Source organism: Moschus berezovskii, chromosome 13 (assembly GCF_049115385.1).
Source record: "Moschus berezovskii isolate FMDL1 chromosome 13, NW_MosBer_1.0, whole genome shotgun sequence".
NCBI lineage: Eukaryota > Metazoa > Chordata > Mammalia > Artiodactyla > Moschidae > Moschus > Moschus berezovskii.
Window position 1 is genome coordinate 42,710,868 of NC_142472.1, and position 27,094 is coordinate 42,737,961.

At 35.1% G+C, this 27,094-nt stretch overlaps 1 protein-coding gene across 2 annotated transcripts in view; it reads left to right on the forward strand.

The window, feature by feature from the left end:
• KLHL1 (kelch like family member 1) overlaps positions 1-27,094 on the forward strand; it is a 525,596-nt gene that overhangs the window by 211,015 nt on the left and 287,487 nt on the right. For both annotated transcript variants that reach the window (XM_055426442.2, XM_088842848.1), the window contains one exon: positions 347-483. In XM_055426442.2, the coding sequence (XP_055282417.2) occupies positions 347-483 (137 nt within the window). The remainder of the gene's footprint in view (positions 1-346; positions 484-27,094) is intronic.

The window sequence follows — 27,094 nt, forward strand, 5'->3', positions numbered from 1 at the left end:
GAAAGAAAAAAATATAGAAGAAAATGTAATACAATACTCTGTGACCAAAGGTTGGAGCAGAATTTTCTAAATCAGTTTTTTAATGTACAATTCTGGCAAAATCAATACAATATTGTAAAGTAATTACCTTCCAATTAAAATAAAGAAATTAAAAAAAATAAAGTACACTTCATAAGGCAATAAATATATAGATAGATGCATACATGTATATATATATATACATGTATGTATATATACATAATGGATGGATGATAGGTAGATGGATGGTTGGATAGACAGATAGTGTCCTTCATTGCATTCTTGTTGACACATTCATGGCCTAAATAAGATCCTGTGACTCTTTCAGGCTTGTTCTGAGCTCAGTCTCTGACTATTTTGCTGCCATGTTTACAAGTGATGTTTGTGAAGCCAAGCAAGAGGAGATCAAGATGGAAGGCATAGACCCCAATGCTCTCTGGGACCTTGTCCAGTTTGCATATACAGGTACAGTAAAAGGATTATAATTTCATGTTAATATCTTGTGAATTTTAGAATTTTAATATATGTTTTAAAGCTAAAAAAGAAAAATTGCTTAGCTTGTATCAGTCTTTTTATTTTCAGTTGAGACACTAGCAGAGAAAAATCAGACCACATTTTCCTTTGTCAACAAAATCACCAATGTAAATTATATATAAATGTTCTACTCTCTTCCACAAATAATTAAACTGGTTTATAATAATAGTCAATGGAAGGAGTTTGGAGGACAAGAAAGAGATTATTAATTATTAAATATGAGTTTGTTCATGTTCAAACTTTGAGCATTAGGAAGAAAAGCTATAATTTTCTTTCTTTTAGGAAATGATGGGTTCAAATAATTATTTTATTCTTGTAACATGCTTATTTCAGTATTAAAACCTTCACAATTTAATGTGGATTTGACAAACTTAGCTTAAAAAGGAAAATGAAGACAGAACTGTGAAAATGGCTAATTTTTTAAGCATATTTTTCTTTTTTCTGATCTATTATGTTCTTTTGTTGACCTTTGCACCGTATTATATTTAGCACAAATAATTTTGCCAATTTAGCAAATAACTGTTGAATGCTACTCAATGTGCAAGTATTAGCTCTGTCTCTGGAGAATAAACTAATGAATAAATCATGTCTGCCCTCCAGAAGCTCACAGTCCAAGTGGAGGTAAAAAGTTAGACAAGGGATAAATATGATAGAATTTCAAATGTTAAGAGGAAATTAGAGGGCATAAAACCAACTATTCAGAGCATTATTATGACTCACATTTGTTTAAAACGTTTTAATAACTTTCAAAGTTAGTAAGAGAAGGGGAAACATTATACTAAAATCTTGTGATAGAAGCAAAGGCAAATAGTATGGATTGGTATAATAATTTTAGAAGTGACAGGTAGTTCATTTTGCCCTAACTCTTGATCATAGTATGAAATGAAGAAAGAGAAGTTAGAGCCTGATTACTAAAGCAGCAAGACCCTAATTTAAGAAGCTGCGTTTTTGCAGTACTTCTGGTTACAGGGAAATGAGTGATGGCATTGTGAAGATCTCCTGGTGCTCAGTGGCAAAGAATTTGCCAGCAATACAAATTTGATCTCTGGGTCAGGAAAATCCCTGGAAAAGGAAATGGCAACCCACTCCAGTATGCTTACCTGGGAAATCCCATGGACAGAAGAGCCTGACGGGCTACAATCCATGGTGCTGCAAAAGAGTCACACACGATTTAGTGAATAAACCACTACATTGCAAAGATTAGCCAATAGAACCAGATGCTATGGAACTAGTAGGAATCTGTTCTCTTGGAGAATTTAGCTTCTCACAAAGAAAAATTTACTACATTAATGTTATACTTATTCATAAAAGAAACCTCTTTGGAAAGAAAAATACACATGTTCTGGGTACTTGAATCTCAAGGCAGCAATGTGATGGAAAGACTTAAACATTGTCCAGTCTCAGTATCTTTTAAATTACATTTTGTCAAAGCAAATATTACAGTGGACAAAGTTAATCAGGTAAGCATATCTGTTTTCAAGGTGGTTGCAACAGGGGAGTGAGATAAGATTTCAGTCTTTATTTTGCTGAAACAAAGGGTTAGGGGAGTAATTTTAAGTGCTGAGGTAAAAGAGAACACAGTCCATTGCTTATTGGCTTTACCTAGAGGAAAAGTAAACTTTCTCTCTTTGTGACAGAAGGTCGTTTCACAACTTGAAGCAAGGTGCCCACTCAAAGTTTGCTCTTTTCATTCCACAAAAATAGAGATATATGAGTGCTATTTCCCTTGATGTTGGATTTTCAAAGAGATGGCTTTCAGGTCCTTGAGAAAAATCTTCCTGTTGTATAACTGGCAAGAAGCCAGTTTTTTTTCTTTTTAATAATTTGCATCTCAAAGATGTAGAGGAAGATTTATAATTACAAGTTTTCTAAAGCAAATGCTCCAAGAAAAGGGAGATCAAAGGCCTCGAGTCAAGAAGAAGCCTTTCTAAATTTTAGTAAGGCTGAGGGGACTTTAAGACCATCTTGTTTGATTTCAAATTGTAAGCAGCTTGATATAATGATATGAAACATTGCTGAATTTCCAAACAAGAGATAAATAACATAATCACACAACTGTTTCCTAGAAAGAGAAGAATCATGAAGCTAGCATTCTAGGAATCCTTCTAGGAACAGAAAGACATAGATCCAACATTTACAGCCTCTATGGTTTCTTGGCAGCCTTGCATTCCTGGAGCAAAAAACTAGGTCAAAAGACACTTAATATTGTGCAACAGAAACTTGGAAGGTGTTTCAAAGCTTCCTGCTGAATGTAATGACCCAGATTTGGCTCTGCTTTGTAGTGGGCAGACCAGATACAAAGCTGCCTTTTTGTTACCTCTGCCACTGTGGCCTTTGCTCATATCAATATATCCATACCTACTTATTTAACTTATATGCAGAGTACATCATGAGGAACGCTGGGCTGGAAGAAGCACAAGCTGGAATCAAGATTGCTGGGAGAAATATCAATAACCTCAGATATGCAGATGACACTACCCTTATGGCAGAAAGTGAAGAGGAACTCAAAAGCCTCTTGATGAAAGTGAAAGAGGAGAGTGAAAAGGTTGGCTTGAAGCTCAACATTCAGAAAACAAAGATCATGGCATCTGGTCCCATCACTTCATGGGAAATAGATGGAAAAACAGTGGAAACAGTGTCAGACTTTGTTTTTTTGGGCTCCAAAATCACTGCAGATGCTGATTGCAGCCATGAAATTAAAAGACGCTTGCTCCTTGGAAGGAAAGTTATGACCAACCTTGATAGTATATTAAAAAGCAGAGACATTACTTTGCCGACCAAGGTCCGTCTAGTCAAGGCAATGGTTTTTCCCGTGGTCATGTATGGATGTGAGAGTTGGACTGTGAAGAAAGCTGATCGCCGAAGAATCGATGCTTTTGAACTGTGGTGTTGGAGAAGACTCTTGAGAGTCCCTTATACTGCAAGGAGATCCAACCAGTCCATTCTAAAGGAGATCAATCCTGGATGTTCATTGGAGGGACTGATGCTAAAGCTGAAACTCCAATACTTTGGCCACCTCATGCGACGAGTTGACTCACTGGAAAAGACTCTGATGCTGGGAAAGGTTGGGGGCGGGAGGAGAAGGGGACGACGGAGAATGAGATGGCTGGATGGCATCACCGACTCTGTGGACATGAGTTTGAGTGTACTCCGGGAGTTGGTGATGGACAGGGAGGCCTGGCGTGCTGTGATTCATGGGGTCGCGGAGAGTCGGACACGACTGAGCGACTGAACTGAACTGAACTGAACCTCATGGTTGATAAATTTCCAGTTGTTATAGAAATGTGCTAGATGAGCAAATAATTTGCATCATAATATTGCACAATATTGGGGGTTAGTCATAATATAAAGTATGTACCTTTTTAAAAATATATATACAATGTAAGAAATTATGACAACAGTAGAGATCAAGTAAGCAATGATACAGAAAAGAAAGACTAAGAGGTATCTCTGTATGTGTCTATTTAGCTAGCCAACTAGTTGATTTCTAAGGCTTTCCTTAGTAGAAGGCTAAAAATAAACACATCTCAGAAAAGGAGAAAGAATGAATGAGCAGTGAGATCCTTAAAGGGTCATCCGATTGGTAATATTTTCTTGAATTCTGAAGAATTCAGAGAAACTAAGGAGGTTCAACTGTCTCAATAATTGACATTTAACTATTTGCTGTCTAGTTCTTATCTAGTAGAGATGGGTAAGAGTACTTTAAAATGATTTAAACAAATAAAATTTCCTTGAGATCTGGAGAGTCTTTTAGGTTTGAAAGAACCGTGTATAGCTAATTTTTATAATCTCATTAAAAATTTAACAGTGAATAGGTAAACTTCCTTGGAAGAATTAACTGAAATAAGCTCCAATGATTACAGAGTTCAATAATTTTTGACTTGAACAAAAAGGTAGCATTCTTTAAAAAATTCATGTTGTAAAATTTGTAAGAAGTAGGAGACATTCTCTCTATTTACCTTTCTTTTTTCCTACTCCATCAAATTAGAATGAGAAGGAATGGGATCATGAGTGTGGTAGCGTTTCATTAAGAACCAAAGCAAATATTTAGAGTTTTTTTTTTTCTTTAGTGATTATAAAGAGTGATCTGGATAAATAAATAAGTGACTGCTGGATAATAGCTCAAATGAAATTAGAATTTCTTCTAAAGGAAAAATGTATAATAATATAAAGGTTAATACTAGCAATATGTAAGATAGGATAAAAAAGCCAATAAGGTCTTTGTGTTGACAACATTAAAGAAAATGCTTTTGAAAATATAAAGGGTAAAGATATAAATTATAGAAATAAGAACTAATTATTGCAGAATCAAAACTAGCTACTTAAAATAAAAGTCACTATAAGGTGTAAAAAGGAATAAAAAGGAAATGAAATGTATACTAGTGTTAGAAATAATTGTACATCTAACAAAAATGTTTCTATTTCCTTTCTAAATTCTTGATTAACTTTGATTTCTTCTTTTTAAAACTTTCTATTGAATTTTATTTATTTAATTATTTATTTTTTAAACTCAACCCATTTATCATTTATTTAAATGGATATCATTTACAGGAAATGGATGGTAAACTCAACCATTTATTAGGAAATATGAGTGTGATCTTAGTCATTTACATAGAACAAAAGACTATTTAGTAACTGTGTATGTTATAAATGCCCTTTAAGCCATGTCTTAAATTTAAAGTTTGAATATTTAATTAAATCCACAGAGTATGTAATTCTGCAAGCTAATGATATATAAATTTTTCAAAATCAAACAATATCTTGGTTAAAAATATTTGAACACTTGTCTGAAGATGGTCACCATAGGGACTACAAAATTAAACAAAAGTTGAAACACTAAAATGATGTAAACCTTTAGACAAGTTTGGTAATTGATAGATTTATTGGAGTGAAGCAGCTCTTTACTTTTGTTCTTGAAACTGGTAAGATCTATGTATCACCATCCACTTACTGGCATTCTCAGTTTATAGTATCAAATGAACTTAAAAAAAATTTTTTTTAAACATGTTCCCTCATGTAATTGAGCTTTTATTCTATAATTGTACTCATCTAGAAAAGAGATCTGGGGTATTATTTGTTTAATCTACAGTAAAGCCTATGATTTGGGATAATGAAGTCAAGGCTGTTCTGAAACTATTGTATAGAATGTCTTCCAAAGGATGGGATCAGAGAAGAAAACATATGTTTACATTTTCTCATTATCCTACTTTCAAATTACTTAGAAATTTAGAGATCTATAGAACCTTAGAAATTCTGTCTTGAGCGTTATGAATTTCACTAATTAATATTTTTCTATAGCTAAGAATGTGATACAAAGCAGAGGCAAAAAAACAATTTTGTTGAGGATTACATATTTGCTATCTTAAACATTGACAAAATCATAACATAGATCAGAAATGTGTTGGTCCCCTTTGAATTAATATTAAGGGATGCACGCATGCATCATAAGTCTCTTCAGTTGTGTCCAACTTTGCCAACCCATGGACTGTAGCCTGCTAGGCTCCTCTGTCCAAGGAATTTTCCATGCAAAAATACTGGAGTGGGTTGCCATGCCCTCCTCCAGGGGATCTTCCTGATCCACGGATCAGAATCCAAGTCTCTTATGTCTCTTGCATTCGCAGGAGATTTCTTCACCATTAGCATCACCTGCTGCTGCTGCTGCTGCTGCTAAGTCGCTTCAGTCGTGTCCGACTCTGTGCGACCCCATAGATGGCAGCCCACCAGGCTCCCCCGTCCCTGGGATTCTCCAGGCAAGAACACTGGAGTGGGTTGCCATTTCCTTCTCCAATTCATGAAAGTGAAAAGTGAAAGTGAAGTTGCTCAATCATGTCTGACTCTTTGCGACCCCATGGACTGCAGCCCACCAGGCACCTCCACCCATGGGATTTTCTAGGCAAGAGTACTGGAGTGGGGTGCCATTGCCTTCTCCAAGCATCACCTGGGAAGCCCAATATTAAGGGATAGCTTTTTTATTTTTTTTTTCAGTTCTTTATAGACTCTGAATTTATTACTGCAGCCCAGTTAGTGAGCTAAAGTAACTTGACAAAATCCATAGTCAGCTGTTGAATCTACTGCTAGAGTAAAATGTCAGAGCACAAATTGAATGGTATTATCTCTACTGAACCAGTATCCTTTTGTAGCGTGTTAGTTAGTGACTATCTCAGACTTTATTTTGGGGGGCTCCAAAATCACTGCAGATGCTGATTGCGGCCAGGAAATTAAAAGATGCTTACTCCTTGGAAGGAAAGTTATGACCAATCTTGATAGCATATTAAAAAGCTGAGACATTACTTTGCCAACCAAGGTCCGTCTAGTCAAGACTATGGTTTTTCCCGTGGTCGTGTATGGATGAGCGAGTTGGACTGTGAAGAAAGCTGATCGCTGAAGAATTGATGCTTTTGAACTGTGGTGCTGGAGAAGACTCTTGAGAGTCCCTTGGACTGCAAGGATATCCAACCAGTCCATTCTAAAGGAGATCAATCCTGGGTGTTCATTGGAAGGACTGATGCTAAAGCTGAAACTCCAATACTTTGGCCACCTCATGCGACGAGTTGACTCACTCGAAAAGACTCTGATGCTGGGAGGGATTGGGGGTGGGAGGAGACGGGGACGACAGAGAATGAGATGTCTGGATGGCATCACTGACTCGATGGACATGAGTTTGAGTGACCTCCGGGAGTTGGTGATGGACAGGGAGGCCTGGCGTGCTGTGATTCATGGGGTTGCAAAGAGTCGGACACGATTGAGCGACTGAACTGAACTGAACTGAATCTTGCCCTCACAATAGTTTAGGTAGCTTAAATCCACTCCCATGTTACTAGACAATGGCTCACTGCAGGCTTGAGTCATACTTCCTCCCAAACTAGTGGTGGTTCCCTGCAGGAACTGGTGATAACTGACAGCTTCAGCACATGAATGCCTGACAGTTCTTGCCTTGTGAATGAACTGAATGCCTCTGAATTTCTACTATAAGGCCCACTATGTGCCGTGCCCTATGATGGGCTCTGGAAGACAATATGCTGATTTATATACATTCTCTACCTTTTAAGGGTCTTTCAAATTTTGAGTTTCAAATAGCTAATTTTTGCTATAAACATATTTTTTGATATACACAGCCTAGTGTTTCCTCATTAGAGAATGGTGTAAAGCAAATTTTGAAGGCTACTATGCTCATTGTGTGAGTATTGATTTTAGCCAAAAATAGATGATCACATTGTGAAAATGGAAGAGGAAGTTTAATATATTTGAAAAGAATGCTTCGGGATTCACTGTAAAGTTGCCTTCAGACTGATAGAAATATCCTTCCAGTTTATCCTGAGATACTTGAAAATATACTGTGTTCATTGATGCACAGGAAAATAAAGTTTGAACAAATATAGGTGATAGGATTGCAGGGTTACTAACGAAATGTCAGGTCCTGTAGAGAACTGGTAAGTACAAGGTTTAAATAAAGGAAACTGTCCATCTAGCAGTGGTATTAAAAGGAGGGGTAGAAAATTAAACTGCCAAATGGCAAAATTTTAATCATACTGAAGAGTTAACTTCCTTAAAAGACAACAACAACAAAAAGGTTTGTATGCAATTGAAGTTAATTAAAGTCTTAGTACATGCTGAGAAATGGTAAGATAGTTTCTGTTTAGTGCCAAATATTAGAATAAAATACCATGAACGGTATGAAAATACACATACACAGGAGCTAACAAGTTTAATGTTCTGCCTTAATATTAAAAGATATACATCAATATACACAGCCTGGGCTGAATATTCTAAATTCCCTTCAGAATTTTTATGGTAATTAAAAGTAAATTATTGTCTTATTTTTATTACTGGTTTAATTCAAGTGATATGAATATGCAAACACAATATTATTTTTAAACATGGCTTTTGCTAGATGAGAAAATTATATTCTCAATTTAAGAAATTGAGCCTTAAAAGACTTGTTTTATATATTATTATTACCAATTAATTAAAAATATTGAGAATAATTATCATAGGACGTTGAAAACACCCATACAAATCAGTAAGAAAAAAGTAAAAAGAGCAAAATAAATCAGTTTTGTATTGCCAGCACACTCTTACCTTTCCACTATTTTACCAGGAAATTTTGTATGTGTGTGCGTGTGTGTGCATACCTGTGCATTCATGCAACACTAAATAATATAAAATTAATTGGGGGAACATTATTGTATCAAATAGATAATTTAAAATGATGTATAGTTTATAAATATTGTGTAACTTTGGTTGTTATTATTGAAATGCACTTTTGCTTTATGTTGTGGGATTCCATAGACTAAAAATGAAAAGGCAATATGAACCTTAATATTTAAAACAGATAGACAGGAAAGGTTTTGTCTCTTCTGCACTGTAACTCACATTTAATTTTTGAGTTTCCAAATAGGCGAAATCTCTCAGATCTCATCTTTTAATCAGCTTTGTTTTTCTTTAAAAATATCTGCTTTAATTTTTACTATTGTTCTCAATCTTATAATTCTCTACATTTTCCTCTTCTTTGGTTATTGGGAAGGTATGAATTGAATCATAAGCCACTATACCTACTGTGCTCTGTCCATGCTATGTATTCTTATACCATTAACATTATATTTGGTTAAATTTTCTCAGAATTACTTTACCTTCACTCTAATCCCCAAATAATTGTACACTTGATACTGTTGTGTTTGAAGGGCAGTGACTCCATATAGTGTAATATGCTAAAACCAGAGGGAAGGGATGGGGAGAGAAGTGGGAGGGGGGCTTCAAGATGGGGAACACATGTACACCCGGGGCAGATTGATGTCAGTGTATAGCAAAACCAATACAATAATGTAAAGTAATTAGCCTCCAATTAAAATAAATTAAAAAAAATAAAATTGAGAAATCTAAAATATATATATATATATCAGAAAGAACTGAGCTTGTCTTTACCTACGACCATTTCAACCAAGATTCATCATGATGTGGGCAATCTAATGTTCATTCAGATTGTTGGGCATTTATTCTAATTAGCACTGCCTATTGCTTCAGTTCAGTTCAGTTCAGTCACTCAGTAGTGTCTGACACTTTGCGACCCATTGAATCACAGCACGCCAGGCCTCCCTGTCCATCACCAACTCCCGGAGTTCACTCAAACTCATGTCCATCAAGTCAGTGATGCCATCCAGCCATCTCATTCTCTGTCTTCCCTTTCTCCTCCCACCCCCAATCTTTCCCAGCATCAGAGTCTTTTCCAGTGAGTCAACTCGTCGCATGAGGTGGCCAAAGTATTGCAGTTTCAGCTTTAGCATCAGTCCTTCCAATGAACACCCAGGATTGATCTCCTTTAGAATGGATTGGTTGGATTTCCTTGCAGTCCAAGGGACTCTCAAGAGTCTTCTCCAACACCACAGTTCAAAAGCATCAATTCTTCGGCGATCAGCTTTCTTCACAGTCCAACTGTCACATCCATACATGACCACGGGAAAAACCATAGCCTTGACTAGACGGACCTTTGTTGGCAAAGTAATGTCTCAGCTTTTTACTATACTATCAAGGTTGGTCATAACTTTCCTTCCAAGGAGTAAGCGTCTTTTAATTTCCTGGCTGCAATCAGCATCTGCAGTGATTTTGGAGCCCCCAAAAATAAAGTTTGACACTGTTTCCACTGTTTTTCTATCTATTTCCCATGAAGTGATGGGACCAGATGCCATGATCTTTGTTTACTGAATGTTGAGCTTCAAGCCAACCTTTTTACTCTCCTCTTTCACTTTAACTTCATAGAGTCTTAAAATAACTCACCTATAGAAGGGGAAAATGATGTCTGAGAGGATTCTTTTAAGAAATAAATGAACTAATACAATTAAATAGGTTTATCATAACACAGCATATTGCAAGCACTCAATTATGATAACTGTTCATATTAAGTTTTTTCAAATGTTTTATAAGTTTTTATAAGCTTTTTCAAATCTTTTGCATAATCTGTCATTAAAAAATGAATACAGAGGCTGAGAACTGGGAGGGAATAATCACTTTCTCATCAAATATTTATAACTTTTGAATCCAATTTATTATATGCTTCAGTATACAATATGATTTATATTTAATATGTATAATTTTGTGTACATTTTTAGTGCTACATGTTTTATTTAACCCACTGACTTGCAATTTTGCTACCTTATATATTTGAGGTGTGTTTATATCATGTATTATATTTATTATCTTGTGTTATCTCATCTGATCCACACAGCAACATTCTGAGATGGATAATTAATCAAATTTTACTGTCAGATTCAGAAATATAAAAACCATAACCCAGAGGTCAGCAAAACAGCACAGATGTAAAACCACAGTCTAGTTTTCCCAGTGACATTTCATACTTCTTTATTTTTTACCAGATCTAAAGTTACTGAACACTATGTCTGATTAATATGAAAGGAAATGTGGTTTATATGTACTTATGTAATTTCCACATAGTGTGAAAAATGTGAACTTCCATTGACCTAGCATCAACAGGCATAAAATACCAATTTTTTTCTTTTAATTTTATTTTTTTTAATTTTAATTGGAGGCTAATTACTTTACAATATTGTATTGGTTTTGCCATACATTGACATTAATCTGCCCTGGGTGTATATGTGCTCCCCATCTTGAACCTTCCTCCCACCTCCCTCCCCATATCATCCCTCTGGGTCATCCCAGTGCACCAGCCCCGAGCATCCTGTTTCATGCATCTAACCTGGACATGTACACACTGCCATATTTAAAACGGATAAACAAAGACCTACTTTATAGAACAGGAAACTCTACTCAATATTTTTTTTATAGCAACCTAAATGGGAAAATAATTTGAAAAAGAATAGATACATGTATATGTATAACTAAATCTCTTAGCTGTATACATGAAACTAATATTTTTTTAATAAGTATGTATGGAAAATCCCATGGATGGATGAGCTTGGTAGGCTGCAGTCCATAGGGTCGCTGATGATTGAGCGACTTCACTTTCACTTTCCAGTTTCATGCATTGGAGAAGGAAATGGCAACCCACTCCAGTGTTCTTGCCTGGAGAATCCCAGGGACGGCTGAGCCTGGTGGGCTGCCGTCTACGGGGTCGCACAGAGTAGGACACGACTGAAGTGACTTAGCAGCAGCAGCAGCATATGCTTTATAAGCATGTAGATTACATACTTTAGAAAGCATGTAGATGTCACCCCAATGGGAAACTATGATTGTTTATTTAGCACTATTTAAAAAGTCCTAAGGCTTGGACAGGATAGGCTAAGGCTTCACTTTCAGAATTTTGCAATTTTAGGTATAACTTTGTTTTATTATTTTATCTAAATAAGAAGAATTGCTATAAAAGTACTGCACATGTTTAATATTTATTATTTTAGAATGTTTCATACACCTCTTAGGTATGTCTCATGATATGCAGGTTCATTTTGCAATTAGGAAAACTAACACCAACTTCTTATGTTTCTAAATAATACATATCTTTTAAAATACTCCTTTAGCTGAATTTTGACTATGACTCAATACCTTGCATTTCAAATTTTAAACAGCTGATACTCCTTGTAGACTGTATCTAAAAACAACTAAACACAATTAAAAACAATAAAGGAACAAAAACAAGGAAACAAAACAGCTCCAACCACTGCACCCTTCTTCAAATTTCCATAAATTACCATTGTGTATGGTTCACCATCTTTATGAAGAGTTACTTCCTTTTCATGCTTAAGAAAATTTATAATGAGAACCCTAAGGACTTTAATTTTAAATCCTTTTGTTCAGACAAAAGATGGTAAGGACTTCCCATAAGAAAAACAAATTTCAGCCATAAAGTAGATTGCCTGCTCAAGATATCCCAAAGGAGCATCTTATCTCTGACCCTTTAGACTGTGTGTTTAAACTCTCTTCTCAGGCACATTGTTGCTACCTCTGAACTCCCTTTGCATTCCTCAACCAGAGAAAACACTATCCTGATGGTGTTCATATGAATCTGATGTCTGATGCATGTTCCAACTCCATCTTTTCTTCTTTGGAGAAATGTTAATGCAGAATAGGGAAAAAAAATTACTTAAGAAAATCTAGACTAGTAATGGAAATGTAGTCCTGTGAGAAGAATTATAAAAAATCACTTTGTGCATGTATATTAAGTTACTTCAGTTGTGTCCAACTCTCTGCAACCTGATGGAATGTAGTCACCAGGCTCATCTGTCCGCATTTACTTAATATGTAATATTTTTATTTTTTATGCATTCATGTCCACCAAGTATAGCAATACTTTGAAATATATGTCATTAATTATTATAAGTTTTTCTGGGCAATGTAGTCTACGATAAATGAACATTTTTTATGCAACATGATTTTTTGAATTTTGGGGCAGATTATTTTATTTATCAAATTAAATTAAACATATTTAAACTGAAGTACAAACATTGCTTCTTATAATTATTTAATTTAAATTTTCTATTTCAAACTAAAATAGCTAAATAAGACCATCTGTATATCTTCTTTGGAGAAATGTCTACTTAAATCTTCCATACATTTTTTATTAGGTTGCTTTTTTCATATTGAGCTGCATGAGCTATATGAATATTTCAGAGATTAACCCCTTGCTCATTGCTTTGTTTGCATTTTTTTGTTTCTTTCCCCCATTGAGGGTTGTTCTGCTTTGTTTATGATTTTCTTTGCTGTGGGAAAACTTTTACTTTTCATTAGATCACATTTGTTTGTTTTTGTTTACATGTATATATTTAATATAAGTTAAAAAAGATATTTATGTGATTTATGTCAAGGAATGTTCTGCCTATTTTCCTCTAAGAATTTTATAGTGGTCAGCCTTATATTTATGTCTTTAATTCATTTTGAGTTTATTTTTGTGCATGGTGCTAAGGAGTGTTCTAATTTCACTTGTAAACATGTCAGTGCCCAAGTTTCCCAGATCCACTTATTAAAGAGCCTTGTCTTATCTCTATTATATGATTTTGTTTCCTTTGTCATAGATTAGGTGACCATAGATGTTTGGGATAATCTTTGGACTTTCTATCCTGTTCCATTGGTCAATAGCTCTGTTTTTGTTCCAGTACCATGCTGCTTTGATTACTGTAGCATTGTAGTGTAGTCTGAAGTCAGGGAGCCTGATTCCTCTAGCTCCATTTTCCTTTCTCAAGATTGACTTGTCTAATCAGACTCTTCTGTGTTTTCATACAAATTGCACAACTCTTTGCCCTAATTCTGTGAAAAATGCCATTGGTGATGTGATAGAGATTGTACTGAGTCTGTAGATTGCCTTGGGTAGTATAGTCACTTTCAAAAAAAAGACATTTGTTGTTCAGTCGCTCACCTGTGTCTGAGTCTTTGTGGCCCCACCTTGGTTGGCAAAGTAATGTCTCTGCTTTTTAATATGCTATCTAGGTTGGTCATAACTTTCCATCCAAGGAGTAAGTGTCTTTTTATTCCATGGCTGCAATCAGCATCCGCAGTGATTTTGGAGTCCAGAAAAATAAAGTCTGACACTGTTTCCGCTGTTTCCCCATCTATTTCCCATGAAGTGATGGGACCAGATGCCATGATCTTAGTTTTCTGAATGTTGAGCTTCAAGCCAACTTTTTCACTCTCCTTTTTCACTTTCACTTTCATCAAGAGGCTTTTTAGTTCCTCTTCACTTTCTGCCATAAGGGTAGTGTCATCTGCATATCTGAGGTTATTGATATTTCTCCCAGCAATCTTGATTCCAGCCTGTGCTTCTTGCAGCCCGGGTGAAAGAAGAGAGTGGAAAAACAAGCTAAAGACTCAGCATTCAAATACATATATACCTATGGATGATTCACATTGATATTTGGCAGAAACCAATAAAACTCTGTAAAGCAGTTATACTTCAATTAAAAAAAAAAAACCTAAAATGCTGCCATCTGACCCCATCACTTCATGGCAAACAGATGGGGAAACAGTAACATACTATTTTTCTTGGCTCCAAAATCACTGCAGATGGTGATTGCAGCCATGTAATTAAAAATACTTGCTCCTTTTAAGAAAAGCTATGACCAAACTAGACAGTGTATTAAAAAGCAGAGACATTACTTTGCCAACCAAGTCTCATATAGTCAAAGCTATGGTTTTTCCAGGAGTCATGCATGGATGTGAGTTGAACCATAAAGAAGGCTGAGCACCAAAGAACTGATGTTTTTGAACTGTGGTGTTGAAGAAGACTCTTGAAAGTCTTGAACTGCATGGAATTCAAATCAATCCTAAAGGAAATCAATGCTGAATATTTATTGAAATAACTGATGCTGAAGCTGAAGCTCCAGTACTGTGGTCACCCAATGCAAGCCAATTTATTGGGAAAGACTGATGCAGGGAAAGATTGAAAGTAGGAGAGGAAGGGGATGATAGAGTACAAGATGCTTGGATGGCATCACAAACTCAATGGACATGAGTTTGAACAAGCTCTGGAAGATGGTGAATGACAGGGAAGCCTGGTGTGCTGCAGGCCATGGGGTCACAAAGAGTCAGACAGGACTGAGATACTGAACAATGGCAATATTGAAAATAAGTGATGACACTTTGTCTTTAAATTCAAGGAGTTTAAACACCTGTACATGGATGCAGAAATATCCAAAGTCAAGATTTTTACTCAGCAAACAAATTCTTGTTCATCAAAATGGTGGATATGTAAGAATAGTAGGTTTAATGCAATTTAAGTAAATGAGGGACTTCTGTGGTGGCTCAGTGGTCAAGAAACTGTCTGCAATGCAGGAGACCTGGGTTCAATCCTTAGGTCTGGAAAATCCACTGCAGAAGGGCATAGCAACACACTCTATTACTTTTGCCTAGAGAATTCCATGGACAGAGGACCCTGGCAGGCTGCAGTCCATAGGGTCACATATAGTCAGACATGGCTGAAATGAAAGCAGTAGCAGCATCAAATAATTTAGAACTATTGACATTTTAGGTTCTGTCCTCAATCCCAGTGGACTTCCCTAAAGAAAAAATGGAAAATGGTGCTTTTTGTTTTCATAAGTTTCTTACTGATCCTTGAGCAGATATTTATCTAACTTTTCTAACAGTGAGTCCTTGAACTCTGAAGTATATTTAGTACTCAAAAGCATAATCAGTGATTTTCTTGTGTCTAGAATGCATGCAAGACCTTGTTTATTAATTAATAAATTCTAAGGTCATAATATTTCTGACGTATGTATTACCATTATTTTATAAAATGTGTTTGCTGCAATTTTCAGGTGACAATCAAGATTTTCCTTCAGATGAGAGGGAAAGAGAAAAACAGAGAGAGAGGAAAGAAAGTGACAGAGAAAGAGAGAGGAGACTAGAGTGCCAGTAATGTGGTGCATATTAGATTAAGGAGTAACTGATGGCAGCAAAAGTCTAAACTTCAGTAAACATCAATTTCTTTTGGTAATTGCTTAAAAGATATGTAAACCTACTGACTTTAATAAAATGATGTAAGCCAAAATTGCCTTAGCTCTATTGCCTCAAAAAATATAAAAAAGAAACAACCCTAGGAATTTATTGGTATAAATAAGTAAATTCTAAATAATTTACATAATTAATCTGTTCTCAAGGAGATAGAGCATAACTCCCTGTTCTGTAAGTGTGACTGTGCAATAGATCTTTCTTCCAGAGAAGGGAAGAGTTCTTTAATATTCAGAAACTTGATAAACACTACTTCTCCCAAGTAATCAAAATTGACATCAACAGTGATGTCATGTTGATAATTTGCACCCTTCATATGATGTGATGAGCCCCAAAGCCCATAATCTCACTGTAATCATAATTAAACAAATCCCAGTTGAGGGACTGTCTACAAAGTACTTAAATAGTACTTCAAAACTGTCAAAGTCATTAAAAATAAGAAAAGTCTAAGAAACCATCACCTCCAGTGTTCTTGCCTAGAAAATCCCACTGACAGAGAAGTCTCTCAGGTTGTAGTCTATAGGGTACAGAAAGGGTCAGACACAACTTAAGACACTAAACAAAACAAAACAAAAAAACTGTCACAGCCAAGGGTTTCCTAAGGAAATATAATGACTAAATGAAATACTGTATTCTACATGGGATCCTGGAACAGAAAAACGGATAATAGGTGAAAAAAAACCTAAGCATATATGAGTAAAGAATGAACTCTATTTAATAACAATATAACATTGCTGCTTCATTAATATATGGATCATATATTATTAACTAGGCAAAACTAGTATGTGCTATATGAAAAATGTCTGTGCTACCTTTGCAAATTTTATGTAAATCTAAAGTATTTTAGGAAAAAAGCTATTTTTTAATCCTCTATAAATTTCTTTTTTGAAAGTTATTAATACATATATTATGTATTATTATGTATGTATAAATTTCTAAACTATCATTTTTTTACTTTGATTTAATTCTAATGTAGCAATGATATTATTTTTTTTTTCAATGAAGAAACATGGAGATAGATGACAGATGGATAGGCTATTTTAAATTGCTTTATGTATTTTATAGGCAGTTCTTGCACTTACAAGGTAAAATGTATTATTTTTTTCAAAATAACTGACTTAATGGATGAAATATGGTTGTACAGCACAGTTGTTGAAATACAGCTTGTCTGTTAAAAATGTAAACAACATAAATTCATATTCTTCTATAACAGTCACAATTTTCTTCCCCTTATATTTTACATATTTTCACTCCAATACAGTGTAAATTTAACTATATTCCCTTTTAGGAAATCAGAGTTTGAGTCTACTTGTGTTTGGATTAGTCAGTAACTTTATCATTTATTTAATGTGAGGTAAAGGTAGCACATATTGGAGGTACCATATTCAAAACTCAGTACCTTCTTACTCCACCAGTCGACTCAACAGAAAGTGAGTCTATTGATACAATTTGTGTAGGGTCAAAATCAATGACTGGGGCTTTACCTCATTGGTAATTATTGGTTAAATATTGCTTAAATATTGGTTAAATATCATTTTATGGTCATGTCATAAAATTTTTTCCAAGGCAACATAAAGAAGGACTTTGGGGAACTTTTAGTAAAGATATCTTCACTGACACAAAAGAACTATACATGAAGGGATACTTTCTCTTCTGATGGGTGTTTTCTTGTCTGAATTTGAAGCTTGAAACTATGGCAACCATGAGAGAAACAGCAAGACTCTTGAGAAGATGGCAGTTTCCTGATGACGTGTTGAGCCTGTCAATTAATCAGCTCTCATCCTTTGGACTTGTCAAGAAAGATTATAAATGTTTCCTTATTACTTAAGAAAAAAATTCTCATGGTTTTCTATTGCTATGGTTATCGGCTTCTTAATTATCTAAAATTTTATCGGCCTATCGGATAGTTTAAGCTAATCTTCAGTGGCACCTAAAGTAAAATCATACAGGCTTTACCTGTCAGTTCAATTCAGTTCAGTCGTGTCTGACTCTTTGTGACCCCATGAATCACAGCACGCCAGGCCTCCCTGTCCATCACCAACTCCGGGAGTTTACTTCTCAGTAAGTGTTAAAGCCCTTTGTGAACATTAATGCCTTGAAAGTTGACTTAGTGGATGTATAGAATTGCTTTTTTTCCCCCGATTAAAGTCAGCTGTATCTTTTTGAGATTCACTTTTAAGTCAAATACTTAGCAGATTTTTGCCTTTCTACCATCTAAATCTGCCAGAGAATAGCCAGGTTATAGATACAAAGTAGATCATGCATGAGATAACTCAATTTGTGTGCATTCTAGCTCAACACTAACTATATTCCATTTATGCCTTCTGGCTTTTACAAATAGATCTTTTCATTATATATATTCCAAGTTGAAAAAAATAGAATATTTTTGACTCTGAAACAAACAATGCTTGCTGCTGCTGCTGCTGCTAAGTCACTTCAATCGTGTCCGACTCTGTGCGACCCCACAGACGGCAGCTGACCAGGCTCCACCGTCCCTGGGATTCTCCAGGCAAGAACACTGGAGTGGGTTGCTTACATCCTCCAAATTTACATCCAAAGTTATCACTAAGTAGCTTTTAAAAATTAGTCTACAGATAACCTGTGAAACTTTAGTTTCTCTCTCTCTCTTTTTTTTAACTAGAAAGAATGGTGAGATGCCCTTCTAATATTTTACCTAAATTATTATAAAGTACCATGTTAGAGCCAACATTTGAATTTGGATTTAATAATTATTTTTTCTTATATACCCTATAACTTATTTCACTGTATAATATCTATGAAACACTTTGATTTGGGAAGGTAAATATACTAACATGAACACACACACACATATACCATTTTATATGCTAGGCTTACACTTATAAGGTGTTTTATACAGTACTTTGGTCAAGCATTTTAAATTGGCAATAGTGTATATGAAGTTTCCACGATCATAATAATATGATCTATATATTGTAAACTTAAGAAAAAAGGAAAATAATCATAATTTCTCTAAATTACAATACCCTATCTTTGTGATTTTGTTAGTAAAGTTTGAATTAAAACCATCAGAAAGTATTTACAGTTACTAGTCAACTCAAATTGTCTTGGTAAATATTTCAGTATTCTTTCTTTAAAGTTTTATTAATGAATAACTAACATTCAGTTAGCTACACATACATAAGGTGTATAATGTGATACTTTGACATGTGTATACATATGGAAGGGCTTCCCTAGTATCTCAGATGCTAAAGTATCTGCCTGCAATGCAGGAGAAACAGATTCGATCTCTGGGTGGGGAAGATCCCCTGGACAAGGAAATAGCAACCCACTCCAGTATTCTTGCCTGGAAAACTTCATGGATAGAGCAGCCTGGTGGGCTACGTCCATGGGATCACCAAGAGTCAGACACGACTAAGCGAGTAACACACAAACATGTAAAATCATTACCACAATCAGGATATCGAATATATCTGTCACCTCTTTTTATGATCCATTTTGTTGCATTTCCTCATCCTTCACCCATGCTTAGGTACTAATGATCTGATTTATGTCACTTGTAATTGATAAGTTTAGATGTTTAAGAATTTTAATTAAACTGGATCATAAAGTTTTCTTTGTCTGATTTTATACATTCAGCATAATTTTGCACTCAGCATAATTAACCAAGATGTTATGTATATCAATAGTTCTAATTTATTAATGAACTGTAGTCCATTAAATGAATAGATTACAATTTGTTATTTCATTCACTTGTTGTTGAACATCTAGGTTGTTTTCAGGGTTTGGTTTTTACAAGATAGATTGACTATAAGCATTTATGCAAAAAGATTTATATAAACATATTCTTTTATTTCTCCTGGGTAAATAGTTAAGAGTGGGATGGCTAAGTCATTTAAAAGGCAAAATTGTATAAAACTATTTTCCAAAATGGTTATAACATTTCACATTCCCATCAGCAGTCCTAATGCATGTATAGTTGTATTTCATTATGGTTTTCACCTTGCATTCTCTTAAATACTAATTATGTTAAGCATTTTAAAGTCATGTATCTTTTTTTGTGGACTGTCTGCTTAGATCACTTACCCATTTTTTATAAGCTTTTTTTAAAAATTTTTTTATTTTTTCAAAAACAATTTTAGGAATCTTTACTTAAAAACAACCTTATCTTAAAATGGAGTAACTTTGGTTTTACGAGCAGCAAGCAGAGTACAGAAGCAAAAATGCATTACAAGAGCACTAAGTTCTACATTAGGTCACAGCGTCTAATCTGAAATCACATCGATAATATCATTTTTCAGGATATCTGGGAAATAGTTATTTCCCAGGATGTCTGAACCATAGCTACTCTATTTTGACTTTTAATTGTAAAAAAAAAAAAATTTTTTTTAATAGCCAAAGCAGATTTCACCATTAATGACGTCAGTGTTTTTCTAGGTATGAGAAGATGCAAGAATTGGAACTCATAAAACCTTTTTCTGAAAAGATCTAACTATCTGAAGGCCTGTTCTGCCAGTTGTTTTTTTTCCTGATCCTATGCTAGTTTTAGAAATTAATCCAATTGTCGGGTTTGTAGACATGTCAAAGTTCATTCTGCTTATACAAAAACTCTGTTAGACTTGTGTCATCCTAATGTCCTTAAACCTTGGAAACAGTCTGCTTCTAAATTGGAAAATTAAAAACAATAGCTGGAAATCAGAGTCAGGGCTATGAGAAATCCAAGATGGCTGCTTGGCTTTTCGCAGCTCCCTGACAAACCTCATTTTTTATTTGATGGGTTAAAGCCTCCCTGGCTACAGGGCCTCCATAATGAAAAATCATGGAATATTAAGTTTTGTAAATTGTTAAATTAAGTTTCTAGCTTTGTTAATGTCTAGTGTTTACTAAGACTCACTGTTGAGACAGTTCCCTGTTACATGATACTGCAAAAAGATTTAATTAAGTTATTAAAAATGACACTCTAGGTTAGTTTCTAAGGCTTATCTCAGTAAACAATCTTCAGATAAAGGTCGGATGCTCCATAATGTACAACCAGGAGGTTAATACCAGACTATAATCATTTAACAAATGAAGTCAGGTGACTTGGGGTATACCAGGCTTTATCTAATGAAAGCTCTTGACTTATAATTCTTATTTAACTAATAACTGCTAGCTATGGCTATATTATTTTCTATGTCACTTGTTTCACTGAGCGTGTGATATAATGCTGAACTGACAGTTCCATATGAGATCAATAATTTTAATAATGTGACTCTGGGTATGGGAAAATATTTTCCTGGACCAGGAGGCTAGTAAGACAGTGGTCCAGAGACTTCTGCTACTTGCAAGGCCTGGTCCAATTTTAGCACACTGAGTGGCCCATCACTTCCCTAGACCTGGGAATGAGCCTTCCCAGCACCGCGGGACACAATGGCCATGAAATGGTGTCACATGGTCAGATATGTGGCTATGAAGGGAGCCTGCTGACTGGAAGTTGGTACTTGCCAGCTGCCTCTACAAAGATTACATCATGACCACTGCAAGCTGCTGACCTTCAACACCCCCCCTGAAAGAAGTTCAGGGTGAAAATCAAGAATGAGGCACTCTGTGCTCTGAAAAAAAAAAAAAATATATATATATATATATAAGTTTTTTATATAAGCTTTATATAATAAGATTTGTACTATTGAATTTTAGAGTCCTTTAATGGGTCGGGAAGATCCCCTGGAGAAGGAAACGGTAACCCACTCCAGTATTCTTGCCTGGAGAATCCCATGGACAGAGAAGTCTGGTAGGCTACAGTCCGCGGGGTCGCAAAGAGTCGGACACGACTGAGCGACGGAATGGAACGGAACGGATGTATTCTAGACACAAGTACTTTATCGGATATATGATTTTACAAACATTTTTTTCCTAATTCATGGTTCATCTTTTGTTCTTTTACTACTGTCACTGTAGTGATTTCTAACATTTTTTTTCCTGTAGATTATGCCTTCTGACATTTTATCTAAGAAAAATAATTAACAAAGTTATAGACATTTCTCCTATGTTTTCTTAGAGAAGATTTATAATTTTAAGTTTTAAATTTAGGACTATGGTCCATTTGGGGTAAATTATATGTATTGTGTAGTCTAAAATACAGCTTTAGTACATGGATATCTGCTTGTACTCATTATTCAAAGACTGTGCTTTTTCAATTGAATTGTTTTTGTGCCTTTGCAAAGCTTTATATATGATTGATTGTATTTTTAGAATCCATTATTTTCTATTGATCCATTTGTTTATATTTAGACCAATAGCCATCAATTTTAATTACTATAGCTGTGTAACATGCCTTGAGATCTGTAGTGTCATTATTCCACTTTGTTCTTGTTCAAAGAACATTCTTGGTTGTTGCATTTACATATAAACTTTAGAATCAATTTTGCAATTTCTACAAAATGACTGCTAGGGTTTTGAATATAATCATAATAAATCTATAGATTAATTTGGGGTCAGTTGCAAGCCTATATTGTATCTTCCAGCCTGTGGACACAGTATATCTCAAACTTCACCCATCACCTCAACTATTCTAATTAGAAAGCTGTATTGGGATATCCTCAAGACTAACACTCCAGGTTTGATGATTCATGAGAGGATGATTCACAGGACTCAGCATGCAAACCAATGGCTCTGATTTGTTTTATCAAAAAGATTCAGAGCCTAACGAGGAAAGGGAAATAGTGTACAGGGCATAGTCTTGGGGAAATCAGGAGCAAACTTCCAAGGTTGGCATTTCAAATGGAACAGCACAAGGTACACTTAATTTCCTCTGCAATGAGTTGTGACAAAGTCTGTGAGTTGTTAACAAGGGAGATTTTTTTATTGAGGCAGGCTTTGCTTAGGATATGCCGAAATTCAAGACTCCCAGAAGGAAGGCAGTTGATAAGTATAAGCCATAATGTTTACACGAACGGTTTAGGCACAGCCAGCCATATATACTACTGAATAGTGGGAACCCTCTTGAAATCTAAGTTTTCAGATACCAATCAAGGGCAAATCTTGCGAGCATGCTTTTTCAAGGAGAGCAGTTCGGACCTGCTGTGTTAATTTGTTAATTCTTTCTGCACATATGCTACTGAGAACAATAATCAATTAAAATTAAAGTCACTCTCTTAATGTTCTGAAGTCATGGTAAAAATAGAATCTATAAAGATCATACCATCTGAATGTGTCCTTTTTAAACTGATTTTCACATGATCAATGTTAAAAAAAATACAAGCATCTTCTTGATAGTCCTATTGAAAAATTTTAGATACAGTTCCTCCAAAGATATTAAATTATGCCAAATTTTAAACACATACATATATAAGTATATATATTTGTTGTGCTTATAATCAATTGTAAATAATAACAGATCTTATTGTACACATTTTATCTTCCTTATATTTTATATTTTTATTGATATAAGTGTATGGGAACATATTTCATAAAGCATATAAAATCTACACAAAATAGAGGTTTCTATAATTTTTAGAATCTTTTATTTTGATGTTTACTAATATTCCATAAGCTTTAACCTATATATGTATAATTACACTAATGTAATTAGCCTTAAAGTCATTTAAACTGGTCGTTTGACATTATTATTGAATGACATTTTTATTGATAATGTGAAGTTTAAACACCTCAAATAATTTTATTGCTATTGACAAATATCTCCTCTGTCAAACTGATCATGATATTCATTGTTCTACTAGTTAATAATATCTGAAGAGGGTCCTTGTGCATTTATTAAAATGAAAGTTTGACTGTTTATAACTTTTATTATTGATAATGTCCCTCTTTTATACCAAGCTAAAATTTAGGTGGCTAATTTAATTAGCAATTAATATGCAATAAAATGATTTTAATTTCCTTTGAATTTATATCCAAAGGTAAATAAAATTTACCTCTCTCTTTTCTTCATCAAAACCCTTGCTATACTGGGAAGCAGGCTTTAGATTTCTTTGCTTTCATTCTTCCAATGAAACTCATAAATAAAACATAATGCTCTTCATCTATTAAATATGTTAAGTTATGGGTGAAATGTCATGTTTAAACTGAAATTATCCCTCACCAACATATGACTTATTAATTATAAAGGGAAATATTTCTGTAGAAATTTAAGTTTCTTTAAAATAAAGGTATCTGGAAGACACTATTTTAAACAAGATACCAAATTTAACACCAGCAAGAGTGGGACATACTGCCATTATCACTCGCTCTGGATACACGGAATGAAAAACATCACTTGTATTGTCTCCCTACCAAAAGGTATCGGCTAAATCTAATCATGGGGGAAAATATGGGATTTTTCAGGCAAGAATACTGGAGCTGGTTGACACTTTCTACTGCAAGCGATCTTCCCAACCCAGGAATTGAACCTGTATCTCCTACTTTCCTGCATTGGCAGGATGATATTTTATCCCTGCACCAACTGGGAAGCCCTCGATTAGATGCTGAATTTAAAAATGAAATCAGTAAAGCATCTTATTTGAACATTTGGGGAAATTTACATTAGGGCAAATACTATTGTATCCATTTTTTAGTGTAAAAAATTAAATTTATGATCAGCTATCTAAGAGAATGCTGTTGTTTTTAAAGAGGGACACACTGAAGTATTCAGAAGTGAAAAACATGTTGATTAGAAGTACTATAAAATAATTCATCAACTATAGCATAAACACACAAACATATACATAAATATAGCAAAATGTTAACACTTTGTGTTTTTCTTAGTGAAGTTAAAGAAAAGGTACATAAGTGCTTCAGTTCAGTTCAGTCGCTCAGTCGTGTCCGACTCTCTGCGACCCCATGAACCACAGCACGCCAGGCCTCCCTGTCCATCACCAACTCCCGGAGTACATTCAAACTCATGTCCACAGAGTCGGTGATGCCATCCAGCCATCTCATTCTCCGTCGTCCCCTTCTCCTCCCGCCCCCAACCTTTCCCAGCATCAGAGTCTTTTCCAGTGAGTCAACTTGTCGCATGAGGTGGCCAAAGTATTGCAGTTTCAGGTTTAGCATCAGTCCTTCCAATGAACATCCAGGATTGAGCTCCTTTAGAATGGACTGGTTGGATCTCCTTGCATAAGTGCTTATTGTACTATTATTGTAAAGTATTGAAATTTTTAAAAATTCAGAATAAATTTTTTGATGTGGGAAAAAAATAAAGGCATTCTGTTTATGAAGAGTTTTCTTAATAAATATTCTGTCCTTAAAAGCTGAATTTTCGAATATAAACAACTTCTCTTGTAATAAAGATGAATATTGATGATGAAATAAAAATACTTCTAAGAAAAAAAAATGACAGTATCATCACAAAGTTAAAAAATGTATTCCAGCTGGCAAGAATATCTTTCTAAATTTTAATTAGATAACAACATAGTAATAATAAATATTGATCAATTATTTTCCCTATGGTTTTATACTTGAGGTTCAATTTAGACACTCGAGACAGCTTTCAACTCAAGTATAAGCTTTAATTTTTTTTTGGAGTATTATTAGTTTATATATTGCATATTGTTGTCTGAAGCTAATAATTCTGGGTGTGGATTCAGAGCTCAGGCTTCTTGCTTCCCATGTATCTTCCATCCACTGGGGTTTTTAAGTAGGACTTAGTTAGCTTGTGGGCTTCCCAGGTGGCACAGAGGTAAGGAATTTACCTGCCAAGGCAGGAGATACAAGAAATGTGGGTTGGATTCCTAGGTTGGGAAGATCCCTTGAAGAAGGAAATGGCACCCCACTCCAGCATTCTAACCTGGAAAATTCCATGGACAGAGTAGCCTGGCTGCCTTCAGTTCATGGGGTCACAAAGAGTTGGACACAACCGAATGACTGAGCATAGAGCACACTTAGCTGGTAGAAAAGAAAAAGTAGGGGTGAGGCACGATCACATCATAAATGGTGGTGTGGTAGCAACACACATCCACTGACATGTGTCATGATGTTAGTATGTGACTTGACCCCATGTTCAGGAAAAATTAGTGGAGATATTTCTAGTGAAACGTAGTCATGTGTATCACAAAATCTAAGATGAAGTAAATCATTTCTGAGACTGCATTACCTAGAAAACCTCATCTAATAGCAATAGAACATCTGAATGGAACTAAACTACTAAAGATGTGCTGAATTGTTACATGAAAGAAAACCTAAATAGTTGAGCCTAGACATTTACACAATAAGATTTATAAACATTCCAGAAATAGATCCATTATTTAACAAATGGCAACCCACTCCGGTAATCTTGCCTGGAAAATACCATGGACGGAGGACCCTGGAAGTACAGTCCATGGGGTCACAAAGAGTTGGACATGACTGAGTGACTTAACTTTCACCAGTAGTTAGGAAAAAAAAAAAAAAAAAGAAACACCGAAGAGCTCAATTTTGAGGTTAACTGACCAGAAAGAAAGGAAAATTCCTTCCCTGGTGGCTCAGATGGCAAAGAATCTGCCTGCAATGCAGGAGACCCAGGTTTGTTCTCTGGGTTGGGAAGATCCTCTGGAGAAGGGAATGGCTACCCAGTCCAGTATTCTTGCCTGGAGAATCCCATGGATAGAGGAGCCTGGCGGGCTACAGTTTATGGGGTCTCAAAGAATCAGACATGACTGAGTGACTAACACAAAACACTGACCATAAAAAAAGAAATATTATAGGAAATTATGATCATAAACACAGTGAGTTAAATACAATATTAGCAACCATACAACATGTGTGGTTATAAATATATATACAGATGTTAATTAAAAACACATAAGTATTCCATATTCATATAAACAGTGTATATATTGTCAGAAACTTAGTGCATCTTTTTTCCCCTAAGCTTATAAACATGTGTGTGTGCATGCATGCTAAGCTGCCTCTGTCATGTCCAACACTTTGTCACTCTATGGACTATAACCCACCACACCTCTCTGTCCATGGGATTCTCCAGGCAAGAATGCTAGAGTGGGTTGCCATTTCCTCTTCCAGGGTATCTTCCTGACTCAGGGATTGAACCCTCTTCTCTTGTTCTCCTGCACTGGCAGGGCGGTTCTTTACCACTAGAGCCACCTGGAAAGACACGTGTTGTAAAATATTTCTCTCTCTCTTTTCTTTTTTTTAATTACTTAATTCACAACCGAAGGAACAACCGTAATTCCTGTTCAATACAGGTATT